The 27,821-nt window shown below is 39.3% G+C and overlaps 1 protein-coding gene across 2 annotated transcripts in view; it reads right to left on the reverse strand.

Annotated features, from left to right (window-relative positions):
• GALNTL6 (polypeptide N-acetylgalactosaminyltransferase like 6) overlaps positions 1-27,821 on the reverse strand; it is a 427,406-nt gene that overhangs the window by 46,815 nt on the left and 352,770 nt on the right. For both annotated transcript variants that reach the window (XM_064710656.1, XM_064710658.1), the window contains exons 5-6: positions 26,489-26,674; positions 21,414-21,597 (exon numbers count right to left, since the gene is read on the reverse strand). In XM_064710656.1, coding sequence (XP_064566726.1) covers positions 21,414-21,597; positions 26,489-26,674 — 370 coding nt within the window. The remainder of the gene's footprint in view (positions 1-21,413; positions 21,598-26,488; positions 26,675-27,821) is intronic.

The following is a 27,821-nucleotide window of genomic DNA, read 5'->3' on the forward strand; positions in this document are numbered from 1 at the left end:
CTACAAAAGAACCATCCACAAACCCATCAAAAACCAACACAAAAAACACAACGGAAAAAGCAAATCCTTAATCACAAACAATCAGAAAAATCTTTGTTAGAAATAGCAGCTACTGACCCCACTGGAACTGTAATTTCACTTGATCTCCACCACTGACCACATCCACCACCTCAAAAAAATGGGCTGTGAATCATCTAGATCATTACTGACAGATAGTTGCATTAAGTAGATGTTATTCATAGGAGGAATTGGTAATACTGTTATCATTTTACAGACTACACAAAGTGTGCTCAGTGCTTCTCATCCAATGGGTTTCTTAGCTCCTCTGAGAAATAATTCAAAGGCAGAATCAAAGATGACTCAGGGTCCACTTTAAGGCCTTGAGTCCTCACTTTTCCCCACTTTCTCGGCCTCAAAGGTGGAGGCTGTCCCTGGGGTCATGAATCCAATCTCAGTGACAGGCTCAGGTGCTGCTGCCGACCCCGACTTGCTGCCAGCACACAGATGGGCTTCAGGCCTCAGACCTGCTTCCCCCAAAGAGAAAAATTGCTCCATCTGTCCAAAAACTTGTCACCATGGGACACTACTTCAGCCTCACAATACTTACATCACCTTTGTTCATGCTGCAGTAATCCACCTTTAATCTTTGAGATCATCATCTGTTATCTGGTGGCCGGGTCAGCACAGTTATGCTAACTGAATAAAATCTGCACACCTCCAAAGGACAGAAATCTATACTGTCTACACTGTCACTATAAACTTCTTTCTTTTTGATCTCTTGATCTGAGTCTCCTGAATTCTTGGCTTCAATCCTGTCCTACAGCTCATTCCCCAGCTCCCTGCCTAGGAAATTTTTTTTGCCAGGTTCCCTGAAAAACTCTCAGGGGACGCTTCTCTCTGCAGCTGGTGTGAACTGAGGAGCATGGATCTCACCAGCAGGTCTCACTCCTGACACTTACTTTTGTAAACAAAAGCAATCCCTCACTAACAGCTAACCAGAAAGGAGAACTATGATACCATAAAGACCAAGATAATACATCTGAATGTTTTGCTAGAGAAAACATTTTCAAACCACTCATCTCCAGCTAGCAGAAGAGAAGAAAGCCCATAGAAAGTGTAGAAAAGAACAGTAATTAGGCCAGTCTGACATTTGGTGTCCTACATTTGGGAAAATATTTTCCTAAAAACTTCAGCTGTACAACAACACAGAACCTAACTTAATACACACAGTAAATTGTTGGCTGTCATTACCAGCAGTAAGACTGGAGAGTTATGGCTGTAAAGCAGCTGCTGCAACATTCAGCCATGTTCTGCTGACAAGAAGAAAAAAAAACCTAATGAAAGATTTAAAGGAAGAATGTTATGCATGAACCTTCTTCCACAGGCAATTAAAATACAAATTGCAAAACACAAATAAGTACATTATGAAACACAGAACTGCAGGTCAAAGATTGAAATCATTAGCATTGACAGAGTTGCATTTAAAGCTTTAATTCTGAGGCTGTACGTAGGATGCTATTCTTCTAAATGCTACACTTATAAATGAAGATAAAGTGAAACAGAACACTATGAATATTTTCTCCTCATAACTACACTTAAAAGCAGAACCACGCTTCCATTGTAATTACACAGGATGTTATTCCATTAACAATTAATATTAGGAGCAAGTGGGAAAGCAAACAAGCCAAAGGGAAAAAAATCTGCTTTCAAGTATTACTAAAAGAACTCCATTCATAACTTAGTTTTTTTATTAGTGATGAGGCTTAATCTCTCCACAGAGGCAGAAAAGTGAAATGGTCACAACTAAACAGCGTTTTGGGCTTAGGTGAAGTGGATTCCTGACAATATCTTTCAATCACTCGCTGGTGCAACTATTCCTGGAGGCTGAAATCTGCTCTACCTGGAAGGTACAATTTCTTGACAAAGAATAATAGCAAGAAAGAAAGACTAAGTACATTTTCTGAGAAGAGGAATGAGCTTCACAGAGGTCAGCATTTTGTCTTCATTGCTTCTCTTTCCAGAGCAGGAAGAACAGCTTCAAGCAAATCTGACACAGCATGCTCTGCATTAGCAGTTTTCTTCCTCCATACATCACCCTGTCTGTACCAATACCCTTTAGATACCTTGCCATTAATCTAGGAGTGGTTTATACACCTGTGTTTTCCAAGGAGAAAACTCAGCATACTCCAAATCCCAGTGCAGAAGCAACAAACAAAGCAACCTTCCTCTTCCTGCATCACACGGGAGGGATTCACCTTGAGACTTGATTCCACTTTCTGGGAGATTTAATAAATCAGAGAGAAATGGATGCAGGAGATGCACCCCCTGTTTGGGGTTTTCAAAGACACACCCTGTAGGACAGACTCTAATTACAGACAGGTGCCATCTGAAGTGATGACTAAGAAGAAAATTAGGAGACAATGAAAAAAATCTTGCTATTTTTGTTTCAGTAAATTGAACAACTCTGAAATTTCACAGTAGATGTGAGCACAGGATCCATGTATGTATCCCTGACAGTCCTTCAAGATCATCACATTATTTGCTCTGCACTAACAATAGAGATGGCTGCCAGGCAAAACTCCAAATTAATAATGTCATTCTCCACAAACTCTCGTTGCCATGAGCAATGGTGTCCACATGATGAACACCATACAAGCGAGCCAATATTCCTTCACCTCTCTGTGGAGTAATGAAGTTCACTCCACTGTCATGATCCATTCAGAGCATGTGTGTATGTATTTCATTATCAAGACAAAAGCCAACAGCCAAGTATGCAGCAAGAAATATGTGTCATATTCTTGACAAATAATGTATGTAATAAAAAGTTCTTGTTTCAGAGAAAGGAATATAATCAAGAACATTTTTTTCCTTGCATGAAAGATTTTGAGTTCAGCTTCCCAGCTACAGTTCTAGTAAAGAAGCACAGCTAATTTGTACTCTAGGTGGAGACTAATGTAAAATCTTTTAAACATATTTTCTAATAAGAAGTCAGCATACAATCTATTGCAGTAAGTAGTAGAACACAGAAATAATCCATTTTCAGGAAGTGCATGTCTTGTCTGCTGATATAAATAATCCTCTGAAATATCAATTCTTGCAAAAAATATGTTTGTTTAGAAACTGATACATGAGAAGGTCTTTCCCCAGTCACTAAACCACTCTAGCTGAGCCTTTATACTGACCTATAATACATTTTTAGTGCTATTATATAGGAGCCTACAGTGAAAACAAATATTTTGAAATATTATTTCACAGATGCCCCAAATGTTAACTTTGAATATATTGTTTGCATTTTTCTTTGAATTACTTTACAGTATTATAAATCTTAAAACCTTTTCAAGTTAAACATTCCCTGTTATTGTAACCCTTGCAAACTGACTTTGATCACAAAAGATTTTATTATTGTTTCCCTCTTAGGAAACAAATACATACATGAAGTACATCAGTGAATTAAAAATACTCCTCCCTCCATCTCAGTTCCTAAATTAAGTCCCTTGACTGGAGAGTTCAGCAAATCACTAACCACTTTTCTTTGTCTGTGGAAAAGTAATTTTCTTAGCAAAAAAATTAACTGCACACAAGTAAACCACCATTGCCACTGAAGTTTTACACAATCCTCTGTAAAATATTAAGGGCTGATGAATCATGCCAAAGTTTTCTCCTTGATCATGTCACAGACTGCCTTTGCTGATGAAACTTCAGTAAATAAACAAAGGGGGAACAATGCTACAACTGTGAAAAACCTGCCCAGTCTCCATTGGAACAACTCAACACTATCCTCTTAATTACTTTTTCCATATCAGAAAGGTACAATGTCCGCCCTCTCTCAGTCTTCTCTGTTCTGAACCTCCTCTGGAGTCTCCAAATGAGTATTCCATGGCTCCCAGATAGGGTGGTCAAATCTGGACATGGCAATGTGTCCATGACAGATACACAAACTGGAATATCTACCGGCAGCTTTTATGGATGTTAACTCATCACACGATGAAAATGGAACTTTATTTAACAACATAATACCTTCATCCTTTCCTGTCACAGTGCTAACTAGCTATTTGCATTCACTCTTTAAATTTCTCCTCGGCGGTGGCACTCTTTGCTTTTTACTGCTGAAGTTCATGTTAGTTCCTTCTGATTATTTCTTCCATTTGCCAGGACCAAACAACACTGCATTTTGACTATCTTCTCAAAGATTTGTAAGCCCCTGATTTTGCAATTCACATAATTAATGAAGACACTCAATAGGATGTGTGGTTCTGTAGAGCCATTTCCCCCAGGGACATGCACCAATACTTGAGACAATCTCACAGCTTAACATCAAAACATTCAGAGCTACTCTTTGGCAGAAACTTCTCAGCCTGTCATGGTCATATGATGAAAAATAAAGTATCCACACTCTACCAACTTTAGGAGAAAGCAATAATAGCAACAGCAGAAGCCTTGGAATGGAGGTCACAATCACTGCCTGCCTATTTTAAATAGCCAAGTTCCTAGTACTGCTTAAGGTATCCAATGTCTTGCTGTTCCCAAAGAGAGAGCACTCCCTGCTCATTGCTCTAACCCTCCCTGCTACAGCCTGCAAGTGTGTGGTCTTATACCCACAGAACAACAGCTTTGTCTTCCTCAAATTGCTGAATTCACTCAAGCACTAGAAAACAAGAAAATTTTCCTGAGTGTAGAGGGTTTTGTTGAGTTTACATGCTCCTGGAAGTGGGTATTGTAAAGCCCAGGAGATAGCACTAAGCCACCAGTGTGACAGACTGTCCCACAGCAGGGGTATCCTCTCTTCGACCTGGTGGCAGGGAGCTCTTTTTAGCCCTGTATTTCATGGTACCACATCCCCCATCAAAGAAGGAAATTACAGTTCTGTGACAGGGTCACTTCCTGACAAGCCTGTATTAATATTTTTTATTACATTTTAGATAACTTAAAGTACATTATTTAGTATTTTTTTACAAATTTTTGATTCAGAATCAAAGAAAGCCTTATGTACTTCATGATTACAAAATCACAGAATCATCAGGGTTGGAAGAGCCTTTCATGATCATGTAGTCTAACCATCAACCCAATGCCACCATAACCACTCCTGAATTAGGTGGTTTAAACACAGATTAGGAATTCCTAATAGTATCTACCATCATCCTTTTCTTTTCCCTTCTTCCCTCATCCAGAGTAAGTCAACAAACCTCTCTTGACTGCCCCAAAACTTTTTAGCAAGCATATATAACCTTGCACACCACACAAATCCTCCTCCTCACACCAGATCAGATTTACAAATCACTGGGGTAATCCCTGCATCTGCTGTACATGGCAGAGAGCTCCTGAGAGCATGCTGAATTTTAGGATGCTTCCGAGACTCAGAAGAATATGCCCACCTCTTCCCACCAGTATCACTGGCACCTGCAATGATGCCCCACATCTGCAGGATTCTGGGTGCTTGAAATCAGAGCCACACCATCACTCCAGTTCTGGAAGAATCTGGGGAAGCCACAGAGAACACAACCTTCATCTCAAACAACTTTTCCCTGGCTCACCTCCTCTGCTTGCTGTGGTTGCTATCAGAGTGTGGTAACCCAGCCTTGAGGGCAGGAAAGTGTGTCTGCAAGGAGCACTCAGATTGATGACATTCAGTATTTCATTTGGAGAGCACCAGCTGGAGTGTGCCTGCAGCCAACTCTGACATCACTCCTGCAGGTAACTAATATGGAAGGCTGGCTCATTTGGCTTTAAGTCTGTCCTGCAGGATGTTTTACTCAGGCATCAAGCTACATCTGACAATGATAAAACATAAGAATTCTAACAAAACATTTGACTTCATGCCAGCGTTTCTGATTCTTCTCATTTATTTGCAATAACACTGACATTTACATTCAGAAATCTCAAATTCAAAACACTTTCCTTGTTAAAATCAGCTTATTTCTTAGGCTTATTAAATATTTGCATGGTCTTTGCTCTGAGCATCTTTCCCACTTAAAATTATTTCATTAATAACATTTTGGAATTTATCTTTATGGACCAGAAGTTCCATATTTGAACAGTTTTTGTTGTAACCAGTCAACCAAGTCACCTGGTATGATGCTGCTCTTTCTCCTTGCTTCAGTGTAAATATCCTGTTGGCCATTTGCTTTCCTATAAGGCCTGCAAACAGAAAGCTGAAATGTATTTTCCACCAGTTTTTAAGATAATAAAACTCTGTATCCATTAGCTGAAGACCAAGAGAAACAGATTCTAGTTCCCATTAAATATTGGTGACATTTATTTTTTGTGTTATTTACTTAAATTTTAGGAAATGCTTAACTTTTAAAAAATAGTTCTGCCAAAGAGCTAATTAACAAGTTAATTTAAATTAAGTAAGTTATAAAGAAAGACAACAGCTGGAAAAAATGGGGGAAGAAGGCCTAAGATATGGTAGCAAAATTTGGCCTCAGGAGTGTCCTGTGTGGATACTCCTGTTTTTTAGGCTCTACAGTAAGTCACTTGTTCTGTACTTCATCTATAAAATTCAGTGTTAATATCTTTCTGGCAAGCTTCCAATCCTGAAACATCATTCCTTTTTTAGCAAAACATAGCTCCAGCAGTAAGAGTAGTAGATCAAGCACTAGCCAAAGATTCTTGTTATTATCTTGGTAAAAACAAAATTAATTTCCAAAAAAGGTAAGGAATGGAAAAGGAACAACCAAAGTACTTAGGACATGGAGAAAAGGACTGTCCTCCTGTTTCTCTCAAAAATGAGGTAGATGTAGGATAGGTCATATATCAGCAGTAGTTTGTGTCTGTCTGTTTTTACATGTCTTGAAAGGTTTAACTTTTGCCCTGTTTTATATAATAGGAATTTTGGTATTAATTTGACTGAGGTTAGGGTATCTTTTCCAGAGTTTTCCAGCCCTGGCTTGCAGGTTTCTGTGAACTACAGCTGGTATTTTAAACTGCTATTCAAGTACTCACAAAACAATGAATATATAATTGGGACATTTCTTTTTTCCTGTTTTTATCCATTGCTTAGCTAATTATGCTCCAGAGACACTCCCTGGCTAAGCAGCAGCAATGCTGAATAATTCAGAAATAAGGAATATCAATGTGCAGGAAGGAGAGCTGTCATGAAAATCCCCAAGGATCTGTTTCAGCAAACAAATCTGACAGCACGCCAGCAACCAGCCCTGCCCCTGGCACTGTGATGAGCCTCTACTGCTCCAGTTATTGTTCTCATCTACAGATCTTCTGTGTCCCAGCAAGACACTCTCCAAAACACTGCATTCTTCAGACTGAGCTACCTAACTTTGAAAAATGGATTAAAGACCCCTGAGTTTACTTTTCTCATTACTGTTATATCTCTGGCAGGATGTGTACAGAGTTAACAATACTCTTACAGGGACAAAACCCAGAGAGAGGCAAAGAGGCTCAGAAAGGAGAATTGTCCAACATAATTATTAACAGATACTGACTTACAGCTAACACCAAGTTTGTTTACACAAACAGAAAATGTACAAGACACCAGAAATTTCAATTCAATTTTGAATATCAAAATGCTAGTCATCCCTTGCTAAAACTGCTCATTCCCTTGTAAGAATCCCTTGCTAAAACTGCTCACTAAAATCTTGCTCACCAGTAGCATATGCTCATCTATGGGTTTCAGAAATTTCAGAATTATCAACTGCTATAGTTCTTCCCTTAAAATATAGGGTTTTTTCATGCCATTACACATGCAAATCACAATACAAAAATTAATTCCCCCCCACACCACAAAAAATAGTGCAATTACATCAGCTTTTTAAAACCAGAGGATCTCTGTTAAGGTAAGGTGATGACACTGAGGAGATCAAAACAGGTTTTAACTAAGATTCACATGGATTACCTCTCCCCCCAGAAAAACTGTAGCTTAAATGTAGAGATGTTAAGTGTTGGTTATATTGGGATAGACCAAATAACTCACAACACTCCTCTTCCCAACATACAGGATCCAAAATACTTTTGACTTCTGCCTCTAGCTTTACAATAACTGTTCCTAGTGCTATGCTACTAGTACCAATGATGTTGTTGCAAATAAGAAAGGAAACTAAAAAGCTATGTTAATTTCAGGCTTCATTAGAAATGGAAGTGGAAAAAAAAAAAGGACAATGCTTATTGAATGAAAATATATTCAAGTATTGGAAAAGCGACATCAAAGTTCTCAGGGAATCTTTCAAGTACATCTCATTCCATACACCGTGAGCCCTTTACTTTGTCAGAGCAACAACTGGATCAATTGAATATTTGCAAGAATAGCTGCCCCAGCTACCTGAGATACGCAAGGTCGGATTGCTCAGGGCTGGAAGAAACAAGAAACAGATAAGCTCTGGAAAGGTCAAACACAACTTTAAGATCTATTAGTAAAGATCTTTCCAGCAGATATAGCTCAGGTGCTGAGGATTGCATGCAGTATGATGCATACAAATCTGGCCTGCACTTTTCAAAATGGAGAGGTGAAAATAAACTTAAAGCTGTACCAGAACCACCAGAGGAATATGGAGCTTGTCTTTTATGGAAAGAGGCTGCAAAAGGTCAAGGAAGTAAAGACTGAAACAGGATGTGAGGTCTCTTAGCAATGGACCAGGAATCCTCTGACAGATCAAATATTTTTAAACAGCCTGACTGCTTTGGTATGTTCAATAATTTCCAGAATGACTCATTATTTCTCAAAATACTGAGAAAATTCTCAGTATTTGCAGAGAACTGAGGCATCATCTATGCTGCTGTCAAGTTGCAGGAAGCCCTCTAGTCCTGTTGGTGTTCCTGCTTTATGGGTTGAAATCCACATCTTTCTGCTTTTACCCTTTCTCTTGGAGTATTTTTTTATTTCTTATGTCTGGAATGTCATGCAGAAACATGCAGAAACTCACACATTCATTTAAGTTCCATAATTAATTCTCCCATTTTAGTCAAATGAAAGCATTCAAAAATCAGCTATCTGGAGAACCACCGAAATTGTCTCAAGGTTTCTGCTGGTGCCTATTGTTTTCAGATACAAAGCAAAGTGCTTTTCAATTTTCTTTCAGTTATCTTCCACATTTTTGGAATATTTCTGTTCCAGCTGGGTAATAGCTACTTTTATATTCAGGGCATGCTCCTATTTTAAGTTATTCTTGTAAGTATTTGAAGAAATTGCTCAGAGAAAAAAAAAACAAATTGAAAAGAAACCTACATCGTTTAGCATCTGAATTCTAGCACTGCTTAACACAAACTTCTGCAGAAAAAGATATTTAATTCTAAGTGGCTCATATGACTGTTTTCTAGATGCCCCTGATGTGGTATCTAGATCTAAATTGACATCCATAAAATTAATGGGGTGTGTGTGAATTACTATTACTCACCCCAAACAGCAGATTTCTAGTTTCACCATGCACTGTACTGTATTTATTCTCTATATGACCACTAAGCAGATTATGTACTTTAGGTTCCTCACAATAGTTAAGATTTTACCAATGTATTTTTAGTAGGAAGCTTTCTGAAACCACAGACTTGCTAATTTAGCAGAAATTAAGTAGAAATGCCAGTCAAAAGGTTTTAAAGTGGTGGTAGACAGGACATGACATCAGTTTTCGCAGGTGAATGCCTCATCATAAAGAATGAGAAAGCAAAACCTTTGGAGAAAACTAAGGTATAAAAGAACAACCTGCGCTCTAATTTTGTGTTTTTTTAATGTTCTCACCTTCTCCCTCTAGAAATGTGGGTGAAGTTGTAGCATCTCAAAGACCAGAGAAGAACAGACAGAACCCACCTGAGGGTGCGAGAAGATATCCTGACTTGTGAGGAAAAGGAGTAAGGTCAGCTGGGATTGGGAAATATATTGTAACTAGGGCCAAAGGCTACACGCAAAATAAGTTCCAGGATTTCATTTGTCCTTTTCACAGCTGTTATCACAGTGGAGAGTCATTGTTATCTATGATCATCAGCTTCTACAAATCGCTATTCTCTTCCTCTACTCTGACCTATGGATGGCACTGTTCTGAAAGAAATTCTCACTGTCAGTCCACCTTGACTTTCAACTTTTTGTTACCAAATTTCAGCCTGTTCTTTTTGCTAAATTCTAAGCTGACATTATGATTTTTTTTTTCTTCTGGATGCAGCAATAATACTGATAATCGCCCAATGGGTCATCTGAGTGCTCTGCTACAAGACGTTTCTCTGATTTTCTTTTTAAAAATTATTTCTCTACTGCTATAAATCTTCTTATGCTATTAATATTTATTGAGTCATACAGGAATACCTTTGTATAGGTGTACTGTGTACTTGGCTATTGGATGTACTCGTGCATTCCCACTGAAAGATAGGTAGATAGATAGACAGGTAGAGAGATTTTTTCCTGATTTAAAAATTCTGTCATATTTTCATTATTAAGACCAAAGCTAATATGCACAGGACAAGAAATTTAAAATCAGTGGCTTCATTATATAGTTCATATATTATAGTTGGCCAAGCAACTTTGAACAAACCTCACCAGAAAAATGTGTCTATAAATGGAAAGAAAAGGTTTAACAGGCAAAACCACTACTTCGACTTCATTTAAACTAATATTTTAGAGGGACTTTGTTGAATCAGCCAGTAGGTGGAGATGTAAGTCCAGTAAAAGCAGAAAACAACTATTTGGCAGTCCTTGATACAACTGAAGGTTTGCATAATACAACTTAACCGAGGTTAGATTTCTTAATAAGTATGAGATGAGACAGATGAAATCTGTCTGCAGTTAAAGCCCATCTATCAGCCTTCCTTGTCTTACAGCCTAGGGCCAGCTGTGCCAGCAGAGTTTAGGGAACTTTCATTTCCAACAAACTATTAATGAAAGTAATAAGGCAAAAATAATTTATAATAAATAAATATGTAAATTCAAGTATTTTTATAAACTGGATCAGTATTCTGCTATACCACATTAAAAAAACATGGCAGTATAAAAAATCATAATCTCAGGCCCTCCAATACTCACATTTTGATAAGCTTTGAGTCCTTTCATGCCTACAGAAATTATGAGCATGTTATTGCCTTCTGGTACATATACAAATGTTTTTAAAGTATTATCACTTCCATTAAGACAGTCACAATACTCTGTCTTGGCATTAAAAATTTACTAATCTATTCACTTACCATTATAGGAACTCATAGTGGTAATTGGTTGCAATAGTAATAATACCTTGTGATTTACAAAAAACATAATCACATCTCTTAACATCACTCTTCTATAGAATAATAATATCTCTATGTAGCAGAAATGGAAATGCAAGCAAATGCAGTAAGGTAAGTGTAAAAATTAATACAATATAGTTTATATTCAACATTTAAAATAATTCCTTTGTTTTTGTTATGTTGTTTGGTTTAAGGTCAAATGAAAACACCCCTGGAAATAACAGGGCCCATATGATTAAGCTATATTGATTAATTACACATATATGACTGACAAAGGACTGTTCACCTTCCCTGAATACCATTTGAACAAGCCAGGAACAAAGATTGTGCTTTGAACAGTTTTGCTGTTTCAACTGTCATTCTGTCAAAAAAAAATATAAAAATCCCTAAATGACAGGCTAGGCATTAAAACCATCTGCAAAGCAAAGAGCTGGGGACTTAAAACATTTCCTGTGGACTGAGAGCTTAGGGTTTGTTCTCCTTCAGGATCCTTGGGAGTCTCTTCAAAACCCCTGCCCTGTGCTCCCCAGGCAGTGGTCTGAAATCACTCCTCCAAACTACTTTCTTCCCTGCTGTTTACTTTTCCCCTGGGTATTTTGAGACGTCCTTTGCATGTTTGCAGTGCTTTGAAAAGGAAAATTATGGTTACTGCTCTCCCACTGTGCTCTTCCTGACTTATCACCATCTCTCCACTCCCAGCTCCCTGCATGTCCACACGTCATTGGCACTCCTGGGAAAACAGAGTGGCTATTTGCCCTAGCATGAAAAAGCCAGGGAAGTTCTGCAGCATCAGCTAAACTTTCTGCTGGAGAATAAGGAGAGTGGAGGGCATGGGATCTCCTCTTTCCTTGCAGGCATCTCATTCTCTGTAGGGAGCAAATGGACTTCTGTAATTTCATGCCCACAGTGCCTCTCCAGCACCCAAAATAACACTGATGCACCATCTTAAAAACAGAAAACATCACAGGGGTTGATTTCCCAAATAATTCACTTGAAGAGATATTTCTGTGCTGTTTTCTCACAAACAAAAGGGGTTCATTTTGAAATGGGTAAAGTTTACACAAGGATCTTGTTCCTGGACAAAGGATATTGTCTTGGTAGTTCATCAAGAAACTGATGTCAACTCTTTTGAGTCTCATTTTTAACTCGTCTATCGAGAGACATGCATAGCATTTTATAAATAAACTAACACAGCAAATTTCAGACTGTTTATCATAATTTTCACTTCACAGGTTGGAGGAGGCATTTACCTTTGCCTCTTGACAAAAACTTTTCTTCCAGCTAGAATAATGATATTTTGGTTACTTACATGAAAATGAAACAGATGCTAGTTTGTCTGGGGATAATTCAGAATAAGGTACTCATCAGGTCAATACCTATACTGAACTCTCCTAAGACTGTAAACAAAAAATGTTTTCACTTTTCTCACTCAAGTCTGAGATAAACTGCCAGGGTTAAAAACTGCAGAAATATGGAAGGTACATAATTAATGTAACAGAGATGCAAAACATACTGATATCCTATAATCCAAAATCAAAATGGAAATTGTCTTGAGATCATCTGCAGACACTGTCCTGTATCTGATCCAGTTCAATGTTGCATAAAAGCTGCAATTCAGCAGCTCCATGGAGTGGAGGGCTTTGTGCATAACTGGATCAGATTGGAACATGTGTCCATGGAGTCCTAGCCTTGATCTCAAGGATGGAAACAGATCTGAAGAGTAAGCTGCTATTGTGCTGTAAATCAGATGCCATCTACAGGATGTGAAGGAATTCTTTGGTACCATTTTATAAAGGTTTGCTTAGCAGGAAACTGGCAAATTTTCAAGGGCCACAGTGTGGAACAGGCTGCATTTCTGGCTGAGAAAATGGATTATTGGAAAGCCAGGAACTCTGCAAGTCTCGATTTCAGGCATGGACCAAACAGACAGTATTATAATCGGGATTTAGAACAGAATTTGCCACTTGCACAAACCTCAAGTAAAGCTCAAGTAACATCGCAATAGGCTGTAAACAACTGGAGGGTTAAGCAGAATTTAAAAATCATAGCAAATTGGAAAAGTGAGGTAAAGAAAGGAAAAAAAAAATTCCAAATGTGCAGATACAAAATATCACACTGATCTATGGATATGAAGACAGATCACTCTTTTGGACATGGCAGTTGAAATAGATATGAATATAAATGCCTTGCCTTTACACATGTAAAATCTGAATTACAAGAGGAGGATGATGAATACTTGGCTAGATACCAGTTCTGCAGAAAATGATGAGGAGGTTACACCAGAGCACAAGCCTGGCATGAATCAATACTGTCAAGGAAATGCAAACAGGAACATAGTCTCTGAGAGAGGCAAAGTCACCCATCTATTCCACCAGGCAATGGCAAGACTTTGGCTGGTGCTGTAGGTTCTCAGGATGAAAACAGTCTGCAGAGGAGCAAAGATAATCATAGGAGATCTAGAAAACATTATTTATTAAGAGAGGCTGAAGGAAAGAATATAATTTACTTGAAAATGAACAATGAACTTATCTGACATGATTCCTCAAGTACTTAAAAGCTCTGCTCCCACTGTGCAGTGTAAGTGATTAAAAACGTGAAGGGGTTAAAGCTGTGGCAGGAAAATTTCTGATTGGATATTGTAAGAATAGTACTGAAACACTGGCTATATACAAATTTCTTTCCCATCCCCTCTTTTTTCATGCTTCCAGCACACACTGCATTGACAGCCTAATTTTTTCAGAATGGAAGCCAGAAATATCTCATTACCTCAGGGCTACACCAAGATAGCTGGATAGGCAGAATTATTCCATGCAGAGTCAAAAAAAATCAGAAGGTATATATTGGCAAGTGAGGATGCTTCTATGTCATGCCTGGTTGATCGCTGCCTCTGAAAAAAAACAAACCACGGGCACTGGAGGAAAGGACTGTAATACTGTGGAGCTCCTGCAGACCTCACAGAGCAAGGGGTAAACAACATACACGTCCCACCCTGGACAGATGCTAAAGAATATTAATAAACCTGGGCCAATGAACATGTATGGAACTTGCATCAATGGACACATTTGAAAGTGGTTTGGCACAGCCCAATCCCATCAAACTAATTGGTTCCGGCTTTGTGCTTTTTTCTGTTGGAAGCAAATGCAGCACTAGACTGAGGTTTTAGACAGCAGCAGATCATTCTTTAAATAAACCACAACAACCAAGTGGATGCAGAGGTTGCTCCCAAATTTATGCTGATAAACACTATAAAATGTAAGAAAGGATGATGGTTTTCTCTTTCTTAGAATCAATAGGTGTCACCAAATTCTGCATTAAAGTTCTAGAGAAAATGGCTCTAAACATATAAATAAGAATAGAAAGAATTGCTTAAAAAAGGTGACATTTTTCTTTATGGAAAACTGTTCAGACATGATTTTATAATTTTGAAAGTGAAGCCATCTGTATCAACAGTATGGTGATAGTTTTAAATAGCCCACCTGTATGCACTGAGCAACATAGTTCAGTCTTCTTCTTGGCCACCATCCTAGTCTTTTTTATGTAAAGATGTATTAAAATCATGCCCAGAAGCTACTTAATTTTCCAATTACTGGCATTCTATGAATCTGCCCCAGTATATGGGCATATAGACTGTCAAGCTCCAAAGTCGATACTTGTGTGAAGTAGCAGGCTAATAGCTCTAGAAGGATTATACTCAGGGTGTTTATATTTTTATGCTAAATATGATGGCCCAAGTATTAAAGAAAATTGGATATATGAGTTTAGGCATTAGGAAAAAAATTAGTACTCTGTCTTGGCTGGCATGAGCCACAATGACCATTCAAGTGAAAGGTGGTGTATCAAATCCGAATCTACCCAATTCATCTAGCATGAAGAACTTGATTAGTGATTGATTTCCTTGATTAAAAATTAAAATTAAACCACCAGCAGCATTTTATCCTTGATTTTTTCTTTCATTCTGATAGGTTACACACTCTGTAGAGTCCTCTCCTCTGTACTGGTCTTCAGAGAAAATGTACTGGTTGTACCCTACCTCTGCACTGAAATCCTATCAAAGGCAGGAGAAAATGATTCAATATGAGCATACGCATATCCACAAATTCTGTGTTAGTGTCAATATCTCTCATTGAAAAAAATTCTGAGATTTCAAGGGGCCATGGTTAGATGACAGTTGGTAAAAGCTATTTTTATATCCACTATTGTTATCTCCACCAGCAGTCTTTTACAGACCATAGCTTGTCAAAACAATAATTCAAGACCATAACTTACACAAACTAGCACTAGTTGGAGACTGCTTCACTGTAGAATAATTCCTTTGCATAAAACATTCCTGCTGCACAGTTCAAAACAGTAGATTATACTCAGGCTTTAAAAAAATAGATGATTGTTTCTGGTTGTGAGAGGTTTTATGAATATGTTTATAGGCAGAAATCAGCCATAAAAGACATAGGCTATAAAGCTCCGGGAGCTATAGAACAGAAATCATTGTCCAAAGCACTTTCTGAACTTCAGAAAATGATAATAAAATTGTAAAAGTACTTGTCAGGTTTGAAACGTAGTCTTAGCAAAGGCTTTCTTTGCACGAACATGTTGTAAAAAGTATGTATTTAAATACTGAAAGTAAGGAGCTGCAGAAAAAGAGTATTTCTGAGAGGATATCAAATTCAAAAAAAAGAGCACCAGGATGACAGTTTGCAAAATAATAATGTGATTTTAGGTACGCAATTCAACAGAATACATCAAGTAACCTTCCAATCTTTACACACAACTAGCTATGTTAGGGTCATAAATTACATTCAAGGTTGAGAGCCTGTGATGCAAGGGAAAGGAAAAATGTACTGATTACCCAATTTTATCCCTTAAGCATGTCCAAAATTTTACCCAAAAGTACATCCATTAAATATAAGTGGCTCCCATTACTGTGAGAGCCTTGTGATGGTGGAGTGATTCTATTTCTATATTATAGATAGGAAACTCAGTATAGGAACTAAAATGTCAGATCTTACAAAGTTGTTTCTACTTGCTTGAATAGCCCAGTATTTGCAAAACTGCTGTCCTAGTCCTTTGCTAGAGTTACATGTCTCCTCAGCTCTGTCTCCCTTCAGGGAGGTCTGGAGATCACAGCTCTACACTGGAAGGCAAAGAACTCTTGGAAAGTAGGGAGTGGCCACACACTGAAACACTCCTAACTTCCTCAGATAGGTACTAGGAGTCTTGGCATCCAGTAAATGGCACAACAGTTCTCTCATTGGTTAAATTTTCCATCTTGAGATGCAATTCAACAGTAATGTTGTTAGGTCTAACCTGCACCTTTCTCTCCTTCCTGCATCATAAAGTTACACCACCATAAAACTGCTCCAAGGAGTTCTACAGCCCCTTCCAAATAGTTTTTTGAGTTGAAATGATGTTTTTTGTCTGGTTAAAAGTATGTTGCAGCTGGCATGAAATGGATGCCAGTTTGAGATCAGGCATGTGGTACCATGAATTGCTATAATGTAAGTGCTGCCAGGAAATAAAGAGCGGTCATCCCCAGCAGGCCTGAGCATATCAAATCTCCACTTTGAACTTCCACAGAGCTTTTAGCTCAGACAGGCTATTAAATCATATAAACTGACATGCTGTACATCACAGTCCATTACAGTAACAAGGTTATCCCATTAGTTTAAGTGGGGATTACTTGGGTTAGGCAAGCTCTGCTGGAGACCAGAGAGCCTGCACCATGGAAAGGAACAGACACAGAGGAGCGTGCTCTTATGTCCCAAATCTAAGTGTCCTGTAAAGGCAAGCTCCCAAACCTCTGCTGAGACAGAGGAACGAACCAGCCAGAGATGATAAGCCAAGATGACCCTTGCCACAAAGCAGATAAACATCTCTGGTCCTCCCTGCTTATAGACTCCAATAAAATGTTCCAAGTGATCTCCAGTTCTGCTGAATGATCACCGATCCTGGGATCAAGACAGTGAGCATCATCATGACATAATCATGATTCCACAATTGTCTGACAATTTCCCACCATGCATCAGAACACCAATTTGAGTTGCTTGCACAACCCCAGATGCAGCAGAAGAAAATGGCATGAAGCACTCTTCAGAGTATATTCAGGTAGTTGTACACAAATTGCAAGACAAAAATCACTACAGTCACTATGATGATCTGCAACGGGGACAGATCAGTTAAATGCAATATAAAACCTCTCATTTCTGTGGCACATGAAAAAGGGAAATCAAAGAGTTCACAGACTTAGCGTCTGCATGAGGAGGCAGCCTTATTAGAGAAACCCAGCTTCCATGTCTAGAAGGATTCAATATATCCTGAAAAACAGTCACAGAGATATTTCAAAAAACTCGCTAATCTTAAAAGCTACATGAGATCCATTTATGGAATAGTTGTTAAGCTTTCCTATACGCTGCAGTGAGCATAGAAAAATATCCAATAATTCATATGGGAGCTTTGACTGAAAATACATTTTAAATGGCTGTAGTTCGGTTCAGTGAAACCTATGGGAAATTTGGCAGGGCCAGTGACAAACTATATGTAAAACAAACTGATAAAATTCGTGCATGAATGCTGCCTGATCCAAGTTCAGTTACAAATTTGTCATATGACTCCCCAGCTAGTACATCATCTGCACCTGAATTTCACACTGGAAGCTTTTGAGAGCGTTTTACAGTCTTAAAGCCATAAACATCAAGCCAAATCTTGGTGTAAAGCTACTTGTTGTGAACAACTGCAGAGGGCCTGAGAATGGGTGAGAGGAACACCATTTCTGAGTGTACTTCTGAGTGTACATCAGAAAAAGCTGAGAGCTGCAGTGAAGCTCCAAGTTCTGTCACAGCAAAGGATGGAGATGCTGTCCCAAGTGGCACTGCAGGCATGGGAACAATAAATCAAGACTACACTCACACCACAAATGGATGAAAATGTCTCTTCTTCACAGGAAGCATTTTGAACTGGAAGACCATGTTGAGATAGATGGTGTCTAATGGGAGAGCACCTGGTCAAAACTGACCACAATGAAAAAAATTAAAATGTGGGAAAAGATTAATTCCAGAGCACTAGCTGAGCTGGCATTGGAGCTCAGTAAGATTCGTGCTCCTGCCATACCAAGAGCCTACCTGCCAACACTTCTGCTGCTTGTGTCAGCTGCAAACACGCTGCTGGTGTGGGCTGCAGCAGGACTTTGATCATGTGCAGATGGAAAGCAAATGTACATGCAGATAATACAACAACTACTCTTAGGTCTTCTGTGGTTTGATCTGGTTTTATGTACATTATTTTTTAGGCTGATGTGACCTTTTCTGCTTCATACATATACTGCGATGGCATTTTAAGTGAAGGGAAAAACTCATCAGCACACTTTTTGGATCATGTATCCATTATTTGCTGGTGTTTTACTAAAAATGCTGGCAATTTTCCAGTTCATTAGGGATCATCTCAGATCTGACTCTGCTGGCAAGAAATAGAACTATTACGATATCAACAGTAAAATATTTAACCTAAATTAAAAAAAAAAATCCCTACTGCTTGCAAAACAGTAGCATAATAATTATGGTGCTGGCTGAAGCAATTTCTAGTTTTAGTGCATATGTAACTAAAGGAAAACTGTTCTGTATCTTTTATTTCACAGAAGCTGTCTTGGCCAATTAAGTTACTCATAGGTAAAATTACTGATAGGTAAAATGGTTTGCAACATTTACTGTATTTGTTGTAAGCAAGGTATTAAAAACTTGAGGTCTCAGCAGAGAAGGCCATAGGAGAGAAGCAGTACTGACTTCGAATTAGAAAATAAACTTTCCCCTAAGCAAAATTCATACTGATTATTTAAAACACATCTATTCCCATTTGCCATCTTGGGCAGAGGGTACTTTTAAGCAAGCATATTGTCCTAGCTCAGCCAGCCTTCAGTCCTGCTGGCATGTGTGGGGACAGACATGATGGCTCCTCATGTGCTGCTTTCCCAGCAGCATCGCTCTGATGAGTATCCTGCTATGGGGAAAACAAAGGGAGACTCTCGCTGATTTGTGCTAGAACAGGGAGGTCTTTCCACCTGACAAGTACTCAGATTACAAGAGATTTATAGGCTGCACTGTACTATATCTTGCTCCTTGAGAAGCCATTTATCTGCCTGTGTCTCACACTGGCAGGGCAAGGTGGGTATCAGCTGCTGCCATGCTGAGTGGAACAGCAGTTCATGCAAAGCCACCACATCTATTCTGTACTGCACAAAATCTTGTCTTTCTAGGAAGCTTCCTATGAGAGATTCCTCTTTAGTTCCTCTCTTGTCTTCGCAACAAGATTCTACAAGATCCAAACTACAAACAGCAAATGTGAAACAACTGATAAGCAACCCTGTGGCTACGCTGGCAATAGAGAAGTTTTACTTACACAAACTTTGAAAGCTGAACCAAACTATACAAAGGTTACTTTCAGTAAGTGCCAAGAAACTACAACGGCTCAGAGGACCAAGAATGCTTAGAGCAATTGAATATCTAGCAGCTCTGGAGCGCTATGTGATTGCACTAGCTGTGTCCGTGTTGTGGAATGGTGTAGCAGGGCATCTGGCCCCTCAGAAGAGCTTATCTGTATCTTGTTAGCTGGTGAACTCAGGGCATCTTGCCCTTTATGAGAGCTTGCTAATTGGTGAAATAGCTCAGTCAAGACAGCTTGTCTTGCAGTGACTTTTTTTTGATGCCATGGAAGTAATGTTTCTTGCTGTGGAAGTGAGATCTAGAAAGGAAGCTGGAATTTCTGACTAACAGTTCAATTTACAAACTATAAAAGCTACATCAAACTTTCACAAAGCAGAAATCTTCTGCATACTCCCTGGAAATCTGTGGGGCTTTCTCTCCAAAGCTGGGATGCCTCCCTTAAGGTTACCCTCCTGGGAGCTGAGTGAAAGCACTCTGTACGCTATTGTTATTTTGGCAGTAAATTACATTGACTCCTAATCTACACTAGTTTTTTGCCGGCTTAAATATAGGTACCTCGATATTGTGCACTGTTTTATGTAATCTACTAGTTCTCTTTGTTTTATACTGTGTAATAAGTAGCTCTCTTCAAGGCCTTTTTGACTGTGGTTGCCTATCTATTAAATGAATAACTCATTTTATAATAAACCTGATCTGCTGTCCTGAGAACTTGCAGGCTGAAGCGATTTTAGGTGTGGGCCATACTAAGTTTAAACTGCTGTCAAAAATCTGAGACGAAAGCAGGGCTTGCCTGAATCTCCCACCCGATCAGTGACAAGTGGTCACATTGGCACCTGATGTCAAGTACTTCACTGGCACTTATGCTAATGCAAGATGAAGACCGAAGGGCCTGGATGGAGATAAGCAAAAAGGAACAAGTAGAAAAATGAAAATGAGCCCACAAATATCACAGTTACCTACTCCTCCCTGCTGGTCATTCCCTGGATATTAGGGTCAGAGTTCTTCTGTTGCTATTGTTTCCACGTTTTGCTTTGGGAAGGGGAGAACGCTGAGGTTTCAAACTGCCATAACCTACAGTGGGGAGGCTCAGCCAGGGCTAATGAAGGTCAGAGCCTGCCCTAATGGCAGCTCTGCTAGGTTGTGCCTGTGTGAGACCTGGGGACTTTCCCACATTAGAACCATGTCTGTCTGTCTGTCCTTTCTCTTTTGATAAGGATTAATCCAAGCTGAGCCTTACATGAGAATAATTATAAGAGGAGATAAGAAAAAAGGATGTACCTTTGTGAAAAGAAAGAAGATAACTTCTGTGAATGAGCTGATCTCTACAATACTGGGATCAGAGGCTGTCTTATCTAAAACTATTTACAAATCATCTTGACAGTGTTCGGGTTTGACAGCTCTGTGTTTAAGTTGCAGCACTGCATATACAGCAGCCATATCACCAGTTATAAACAAAGCACCTGCTGGTGTAACGTGGACTCAACTGCGGGTGCATATATTGCATCAATCGCCAGCAAATAAAACATTAAATAAAATTTCTGTGAAATAAACAGAATTCCTGCCATTGCAATCACTTCTCTGATGCCAGTACTTAACTACAAGTATGTGCCTGTCTGTTATGTACAGTCACTGAGTCAAGTTGTGTTTCCATGCACAGCTTGTGAATTCTACAAATCGTTGCCTTGATCTTTTTCCTAGTTTTCAGGTGTTTTCTTCTATTACCTTTCATTAGCAGAAAGTGGCCTACATGGAAACGCCTGGGCTTGGATTCTGCTACAGTTACACTTTTTGCTTGCCCTTCTTCATGTTCCCACTCTCCCCTTTATCGCTACTTACTCAAAGGGGTCGCTGGGATCAGCTCTCTGGAGCTCTGGAGGAATCGGGATTCTCTTGTAGTACATTTCCCAGTCAAAAGCTCCTCGCATGGCATCCCCCGCCTGCGCCTCGTAGCCAAAGTGGTTGTGGTCAATGACATCGATCATGGGACACACGATGGTTTTGTGGTTAAGAGCAATCTGGTCTGAAAAATGAAAGTAGAAAATAGGAAACGGCATGTCTAGTCAAGCCATCTATCATATTACTGCAAAGTGAATCCCACAGGTTTCTGATGTTTGAAGATTGCTTGCTTTGTGCCCTGTGGTCTCCCAATAATTTAATCTTTCCAATCTGTATCAAACCTTTCTTTAAAGTAGAATTAATGCAGTTGGGGAACAATTAGAAGTATTTATGGTTCCTTAAAAGGAAGCACATCCCTGTGAGACCCATAGGAGTCCAGTCATCTGCATCTCTCTCTCATTGCTATGCCAAGCTGTCCCCAGTCTGTCAGCTATGGAGCAGGCCAGCAAGCAAATGGTAAAAATACTCCCTCATCTGTAAGGAGTCTGTTTGGGAACCCCCTGAGAGAGAGATTTATTCCTAAATGTGAATTTCAGCCCCTGCAACCATTCAGTCACTGTTCCTGTGGCCTGCAGAGTGCATCAGCTTTGAAATCAAATGGTCCAAATTAAAGGGAAACTCCAACACAAAGAGAAAAACAGAGCTTGCATCCTTTTTTTTTGCACCAATCTTTGAGTTCTAAAGAAGGCTCCACAGTATTATTCTTACCTGCTTTCTAAAGAAAGGACTTTAGTTTTGCTTTAAAAAAAAAATTAGAACTGTGAGACTAAATCAAATTCCCATTCCTAGCATAAGCTCAGCTCGGCCTGAGTCTGCTTTGGTGAATCCTATTGCTTAATCCTATAGAGCTCCTCTGAAAAGAAAGACAAGTAAAGAAGACAGGCCAACATCAAGAACTAGGCAGAGGAATAATGGTTTGAAATGAGGAAGTACAGAGAAAACCTATAGCAGTGTTGACATGAAAGGACTGTAAAAAATTACCTATGAACCCTCAAAAAACCCCTAAAACCTTAACATTCCAAGTACAAAGCTTTTTCTCTGAACGGCAGCTTAGATCCTTTATATTATTTAGTACATTTTAGGGCCTATATGAAAAATTTGGGTTTTGTTTTTTGATTTTGTTGTTTAGATTTCACTGATGCTTGATAATACCCTAAAAATAATCAGAGGGCTGAGTGTGGATTGAACACTTAGCTAGGAAGGCAGGTAATATTGGTATAATGATTAATAACACAGATTCTGCTTCCATGCTTCTGCAGGACTGGAACTAAGAAACAAAGATTATTTTCACAAAACATCAGGGTCTTTATATTTATTCTCAGAAGTTTAAGTTTAGAAATCAAGGATCAATGCTTCTAGTGAGAAATTACTGTGACTGGAAGTTGAGCCTGTTCTTAACATCCTTATTCTTTAATAGTGAAATAAATTTAAAGCACAGGATCTCACAAAATTCTAGGAAACTCATCACAGAGATAATGGCTGCATTACTGTTGCTACTGCCAAATATAATTACACTCACTGGCACACTGTACAGTGTTATCTGTGATCATTATATAAAGTCACTTTTACATAATCTCTTTCCTGTGATGGCCCTCCTAATAGTTATAGGGCTTATAACAATCTGTCTCTGATCCCCCCTTCTAAATTGGTTGGAGTAGAGAAACTAAATGGGATTGATTTTTCTGAAGCAGGTCAAAGGTAGACTCTTAATGCTTTACCATCCTTCTCTTCATCTTTAAAAGCTGCTATCTTTAAATACACTGAAGGATTTGAAATCTCCCAGTCACATGTAGATAGCCAGGGGGAGATTTTTTTTGAGCAATGCTCAAGTTCAATCCCAGTCTTCGTTTCTGCAACTCTCTCAAGAATTCTGCAAGTATGATGATGCTTACCTGCTGTTGTGTATTTCTGCAGAACTTACCTCTCAGCCTTCAAAATATTTTAGAGAGAAGGAACCACAGGAAAATCTTGTCTTTTGATAAAACCAGGGTGTTTGCAGTTGTGTACACCAAAAGTAACTGTAACTGAAAACAACTGTGGCTCAGCTCCGCAAAGCCATTCAGATACCCTAAAAGTACTGAAATAACTCAGTCTTTTTTTGGCCTAAAAGCTGATAGTTCATTCTGAATATGTAAGTTAGATACTTAAATAGCTCTGAGAACCATCTTTAAGTGATTGCTCTTGGTTCCTCACCCCCTTCCCCAACCTCTAACTTTCAAGGTCTCATTTGGAACAAAACCTGGTTTGGAACAGTGGAAACCACTGCTCCTCTCAGCAAAGACAGCCAGTCCAGAGCAGGGCTGAACTATGTACTTGCTGAGGATTTTTCACTACACATGCCAGATTCAGTCAGAGCTAAAACAGGGCAGCTTCAAAGCAATAAACACTCAACATGTCCTCTGTTGTGGTTTCCCTGAATGACTTTCAGTCACATGCAGTGCTGAGTGAATCACAAAATATGACTTCAGATAAACACTTGAAAACATACATTTACTATACTATTATTAGCAGCCAGGTGTCATCTGATTTCAGTATAGTAAATATAAGCCATCTCAAGTGTATAAAAAAAATTCTCTCATTCCTTTAGAAAAACAGGGCACAGGGAAAATATATTAGATGTGTGTTCATTTTCTATTTGTCCTTTATGTAATGCTCTACTTTTTCTTTCAAAATAAAACAGATTTGATTCTGGGCTTCAGTATTCCTCAAGACTCATTTCTAGGTGCTCTGGCTGGTTGGTTGTCTACAGGTATTCTACTATATGTGGAATGAGAAACATTTCATTCCTCTTGACAACAGAGGGGCACTGATGCAGTTGCTCTCACATTTCCAGTTTTCTGGTTTGAGGCTGAGGGTTCAATATCAACTGCAACCTGGCTGCAATTGTGAATCCTTTGATGCCAATCTATTTCTTCTTTGGTTTTTACATGGTGAAATATGGCTAAATGTATGGAACAGATTATCTCATGGAAGACCACATAGGCTAGGGGATAAGGCCCAGCCAGGATGGGTTTATGAAAGTCTGGTCCTGCCTGACTAATATGATCTTCTATAAGCAGGTAACCTGCCTAGTGGATGTGGGGATATTGTCTACCTGGGCTTCAGTAAAGCCTTTGATACTGTCTCTCAGAGCATTCTCCTGGAGAAGCTGGCAGCTTAGAAAGGTGCACCCTTGACTGGATAAAAAAGTGGCTGGATGGCCAGCCCAGAGAGTTGTGGTGAATGAAGTTAAATCCAGTTGGTGGAAGATTGGAGGTGTTGTTCCCCACAAAATCGGTACTGGGGCCAGTACTTTCTAACATCTTTCTGGATGATCTAGACGAGGGGATGAAGTGCACCCTCAGTCAGGTTGCAGATGACACCAAGTTGGACAGTATTGTCAATCTGCTGGAGGGCGATAGGCTCTTCAGAGGGATCTGGACAGGCTGAATCAAGAATTGAGGCCCTTGGGTCATAACAACCCCATGCAGTGCTACAGGCCTACAGATGCACATCTGGGAAGCTGCCCAGAGGAAAAGGGCCTGGCCTGGAGCTGCTGGCTGACAGTGGCTGAACATGAGCCAGCTGTGCCCAGATGGCCAAAAAGGCAATGGTGTCCTGGCCTGTATCAGCAATAGTGTGGCCAGGCAGGGATTGTCCCTCTGTCCTTGGCACTTGTGAGGCTGCACATCAAGTCGTGTGTCCAGTTCTGGACCCCTCAACACAGGAAGGACATTGAGGGGCTGGAGAGAGTTCACACAAGGATAATGGAGTTGGTGAAGGGTCTGGAGCACAAGTCCTATGAGGAGCAACTGAGGGACCTGGAGTGATTTACCCTGGAGAAAAAGAGGTTAATGGAAGACCTTATCCCTCTCTACAACTGCCTGAAAGTAGGTTGTGGTGATGTGGGGTTGGTTTCTTCTCCTAGTTGTAGGAGAAGAAACCGACTATCTTGTGTGATAGAACAAGGGGAACCGGCCTCAACTTGGATTGCTCCTTTATGATATTTCTGCTTTACATGAAGACATGGAGGTTATTTTTAAAATGCAGATGTGTTTGAGGGCAAGGAGATAACAAGGGGAACAACTGTATGCATGATTTGATATGAAAACTAAGAAGGATAAAAATTTGGAATTTTGTGCATTATCTTATTACTGATCTGAAGACAAACTAGTTAATAGTATTTTTCTTGGTCTCCACTGATAGCTTATTAGAAGAATGCACATGTTGCTGCAAATGCTTTATCAGCTTACTGTGTGGCCCAAGAGTCCCAACATCAGAATTCAAGGAACAATAACCATTAATTAGCAAAACCATAACCTTCTGTGTACTTACAGCAGACTTTTTAAATGAATACAAATTTCTTTATTAGGCAACTCAGAAATTTTCTTTGGTTATGGTAGCAAAAAGCACTCACTTAGCAAAGCATATATACTTTGCATGTATATGTGCTGTATAGAAAAGAGAACATGGTTTCCAGAAGTGAAATCTTAGACTACAACAATTGATTCCTTCCATTCCCTTAACTAATGGAGCTTTGCTGGCTGCAGCTGGAATCCAGCAAAATAGTCAATAGCAAATCATTCTTTCTGAGCTTCCTGTTGCGAATGCTATTGCTATTGGAATTAACACTGAGGCCTCGGATATATTTACAGCAAAAACTGTTTTAATGCAATGTGGAAAACTAGGAAGGAGTACAATACCTGCATAAAAAACCCTTTCAGTTCTTTAGCAAGGACATGACATTATACTAGATATAGCAGTGTATTTAGTAGTAGTAAGAATAAAATAAATTGTAACTATTATATGCTGAAGCATTACTTAGAGATTTTACAAATTCTTTAGTCTCAAGGAACAAAATGCAGCCGCTCACGTTTCTTGGAGCTCTGTCTCACACTGACACTTGAGATAGATCAGAACTTCAGCAGAACTCCAAACACTTTGACACAGTGTATGTCTAGCTTACTGTGGGACACAGCTTCAGTTACTGGTTCTATACTCTGATTTTAATGCCTGATGAATGCTCATGCACTTACTGAGCAAGGGTGGCAGCCAGTTCACGTTGACCTCACAGTGGGAGTCCAGGAATGTCAGGACCTCTCCTCTGGCCAGCGAGGCTCCCAGCAGCCTGGTCCGAATGAGCCCTTCCCGCTTCTTGGTGCGCACGATCCTCACCTTGGCAAAGCGGACCATGTATTCCTCCAGCTTCTCTTTCAAATGTTCTGGAAAGAAGGGCAAAGAAACCATCAGCACTGCCAGGCCTGGAGGAGCCAACAGGAGGACAGGTTGGTGTAAAACCTGCAAGCTGCTTATCTACTTCCATCTTTAGTCACTTCAAGTCCTCCAAACTCTGCCATAAATCCTCCTGAGATGGTTCAGAAAGTGCAAATATTCTCTCTTTTATCACACAGAGGAAGGCACTGACTCTGTGCCACAGTTGTTGCTGGCAACCTGCCATCCACAGTATAATGGCCAAAACAGCTGCAGGATATTCATCCATTCTCCTGCTCCTGCAGCCCAGGGCCACATAAACATTCTGGCGTGTCATTTTATAAACAGTGACATTTCCAAGTTTTCATTTATAAGTTTCCTATATCAACTTATTGTGAAGAACTATGCACAGAAATAAATTTAAAAAATAAAACTAGCACAATGAGGTTGTTTTTGTAATGGGAAGGGAAACAGACATGAAGAAAAAGCTTAATAGTTAGATACCAGCATGAAGCACACAGACAGCTGACTTCATAATAAAATTAGGCTGAAATGCAGAGTAGTTGATAGGTTCTCTGATCTGCAAAATCTGGTTCTGTTTGTATCGCTAAACATCATCTTTGGGAATATTTTTTCTTCTGACAAGAAATGCACACTAAGAATCATAAAAAAACCCCAACAACAAAAAACACCCTGCAGTTTTGCCTCTTCCTAAATACATCTAAAACACAAATTCTGATCTTTTGTCTTTGCTATAACACCTCAGCTTGCCACTCATTACTTTGGAAAAATACGATAATTTCATTCATCAGGGGAAAAGGGACAGAAAAGCTTAGTCTCTAATAATTAAAACAGTTGACAAGCTACATTTAGTGATGCTAAGGATTGCAAGCTAAGTCTCATGGAAATGGCTTTGTCAAGTTATACTTGTTTCTGATATCAGCTACTAATTTTTTGGACTTTTATGGACAGCACAGGCCTTGTTCCTGTTCTTACACCATTACAAATTGCAACAAGTTTGCTGTGGACTAGCCTAAAGAATTTCCATTTAGGAGTATCCTGGAGTATATAATGCAGACATACAAATTTAAGGCAATGAGCAAGTAAGTCACAGCACAGACAATACAGAATCTTGTGCAAAAATAAAATTAAGCTCCA

Source organism: Zonotrichia leucophrys, chromosome 4 (genome assembly GCF_028769735.1).
Source record: "Zonotrichia leucophrys gambelii isolate GWCS_2022_RI chromosome 4, RI_Zleu_2.0, whole genome shotgun sequence".
Classification (NCBI taxonomy): Eukaryota; Metazoa; Chordata; class Aves; order Passeriformes; family Passerellidae; genus Zonotrichia; species Zonotrichia leucophrys.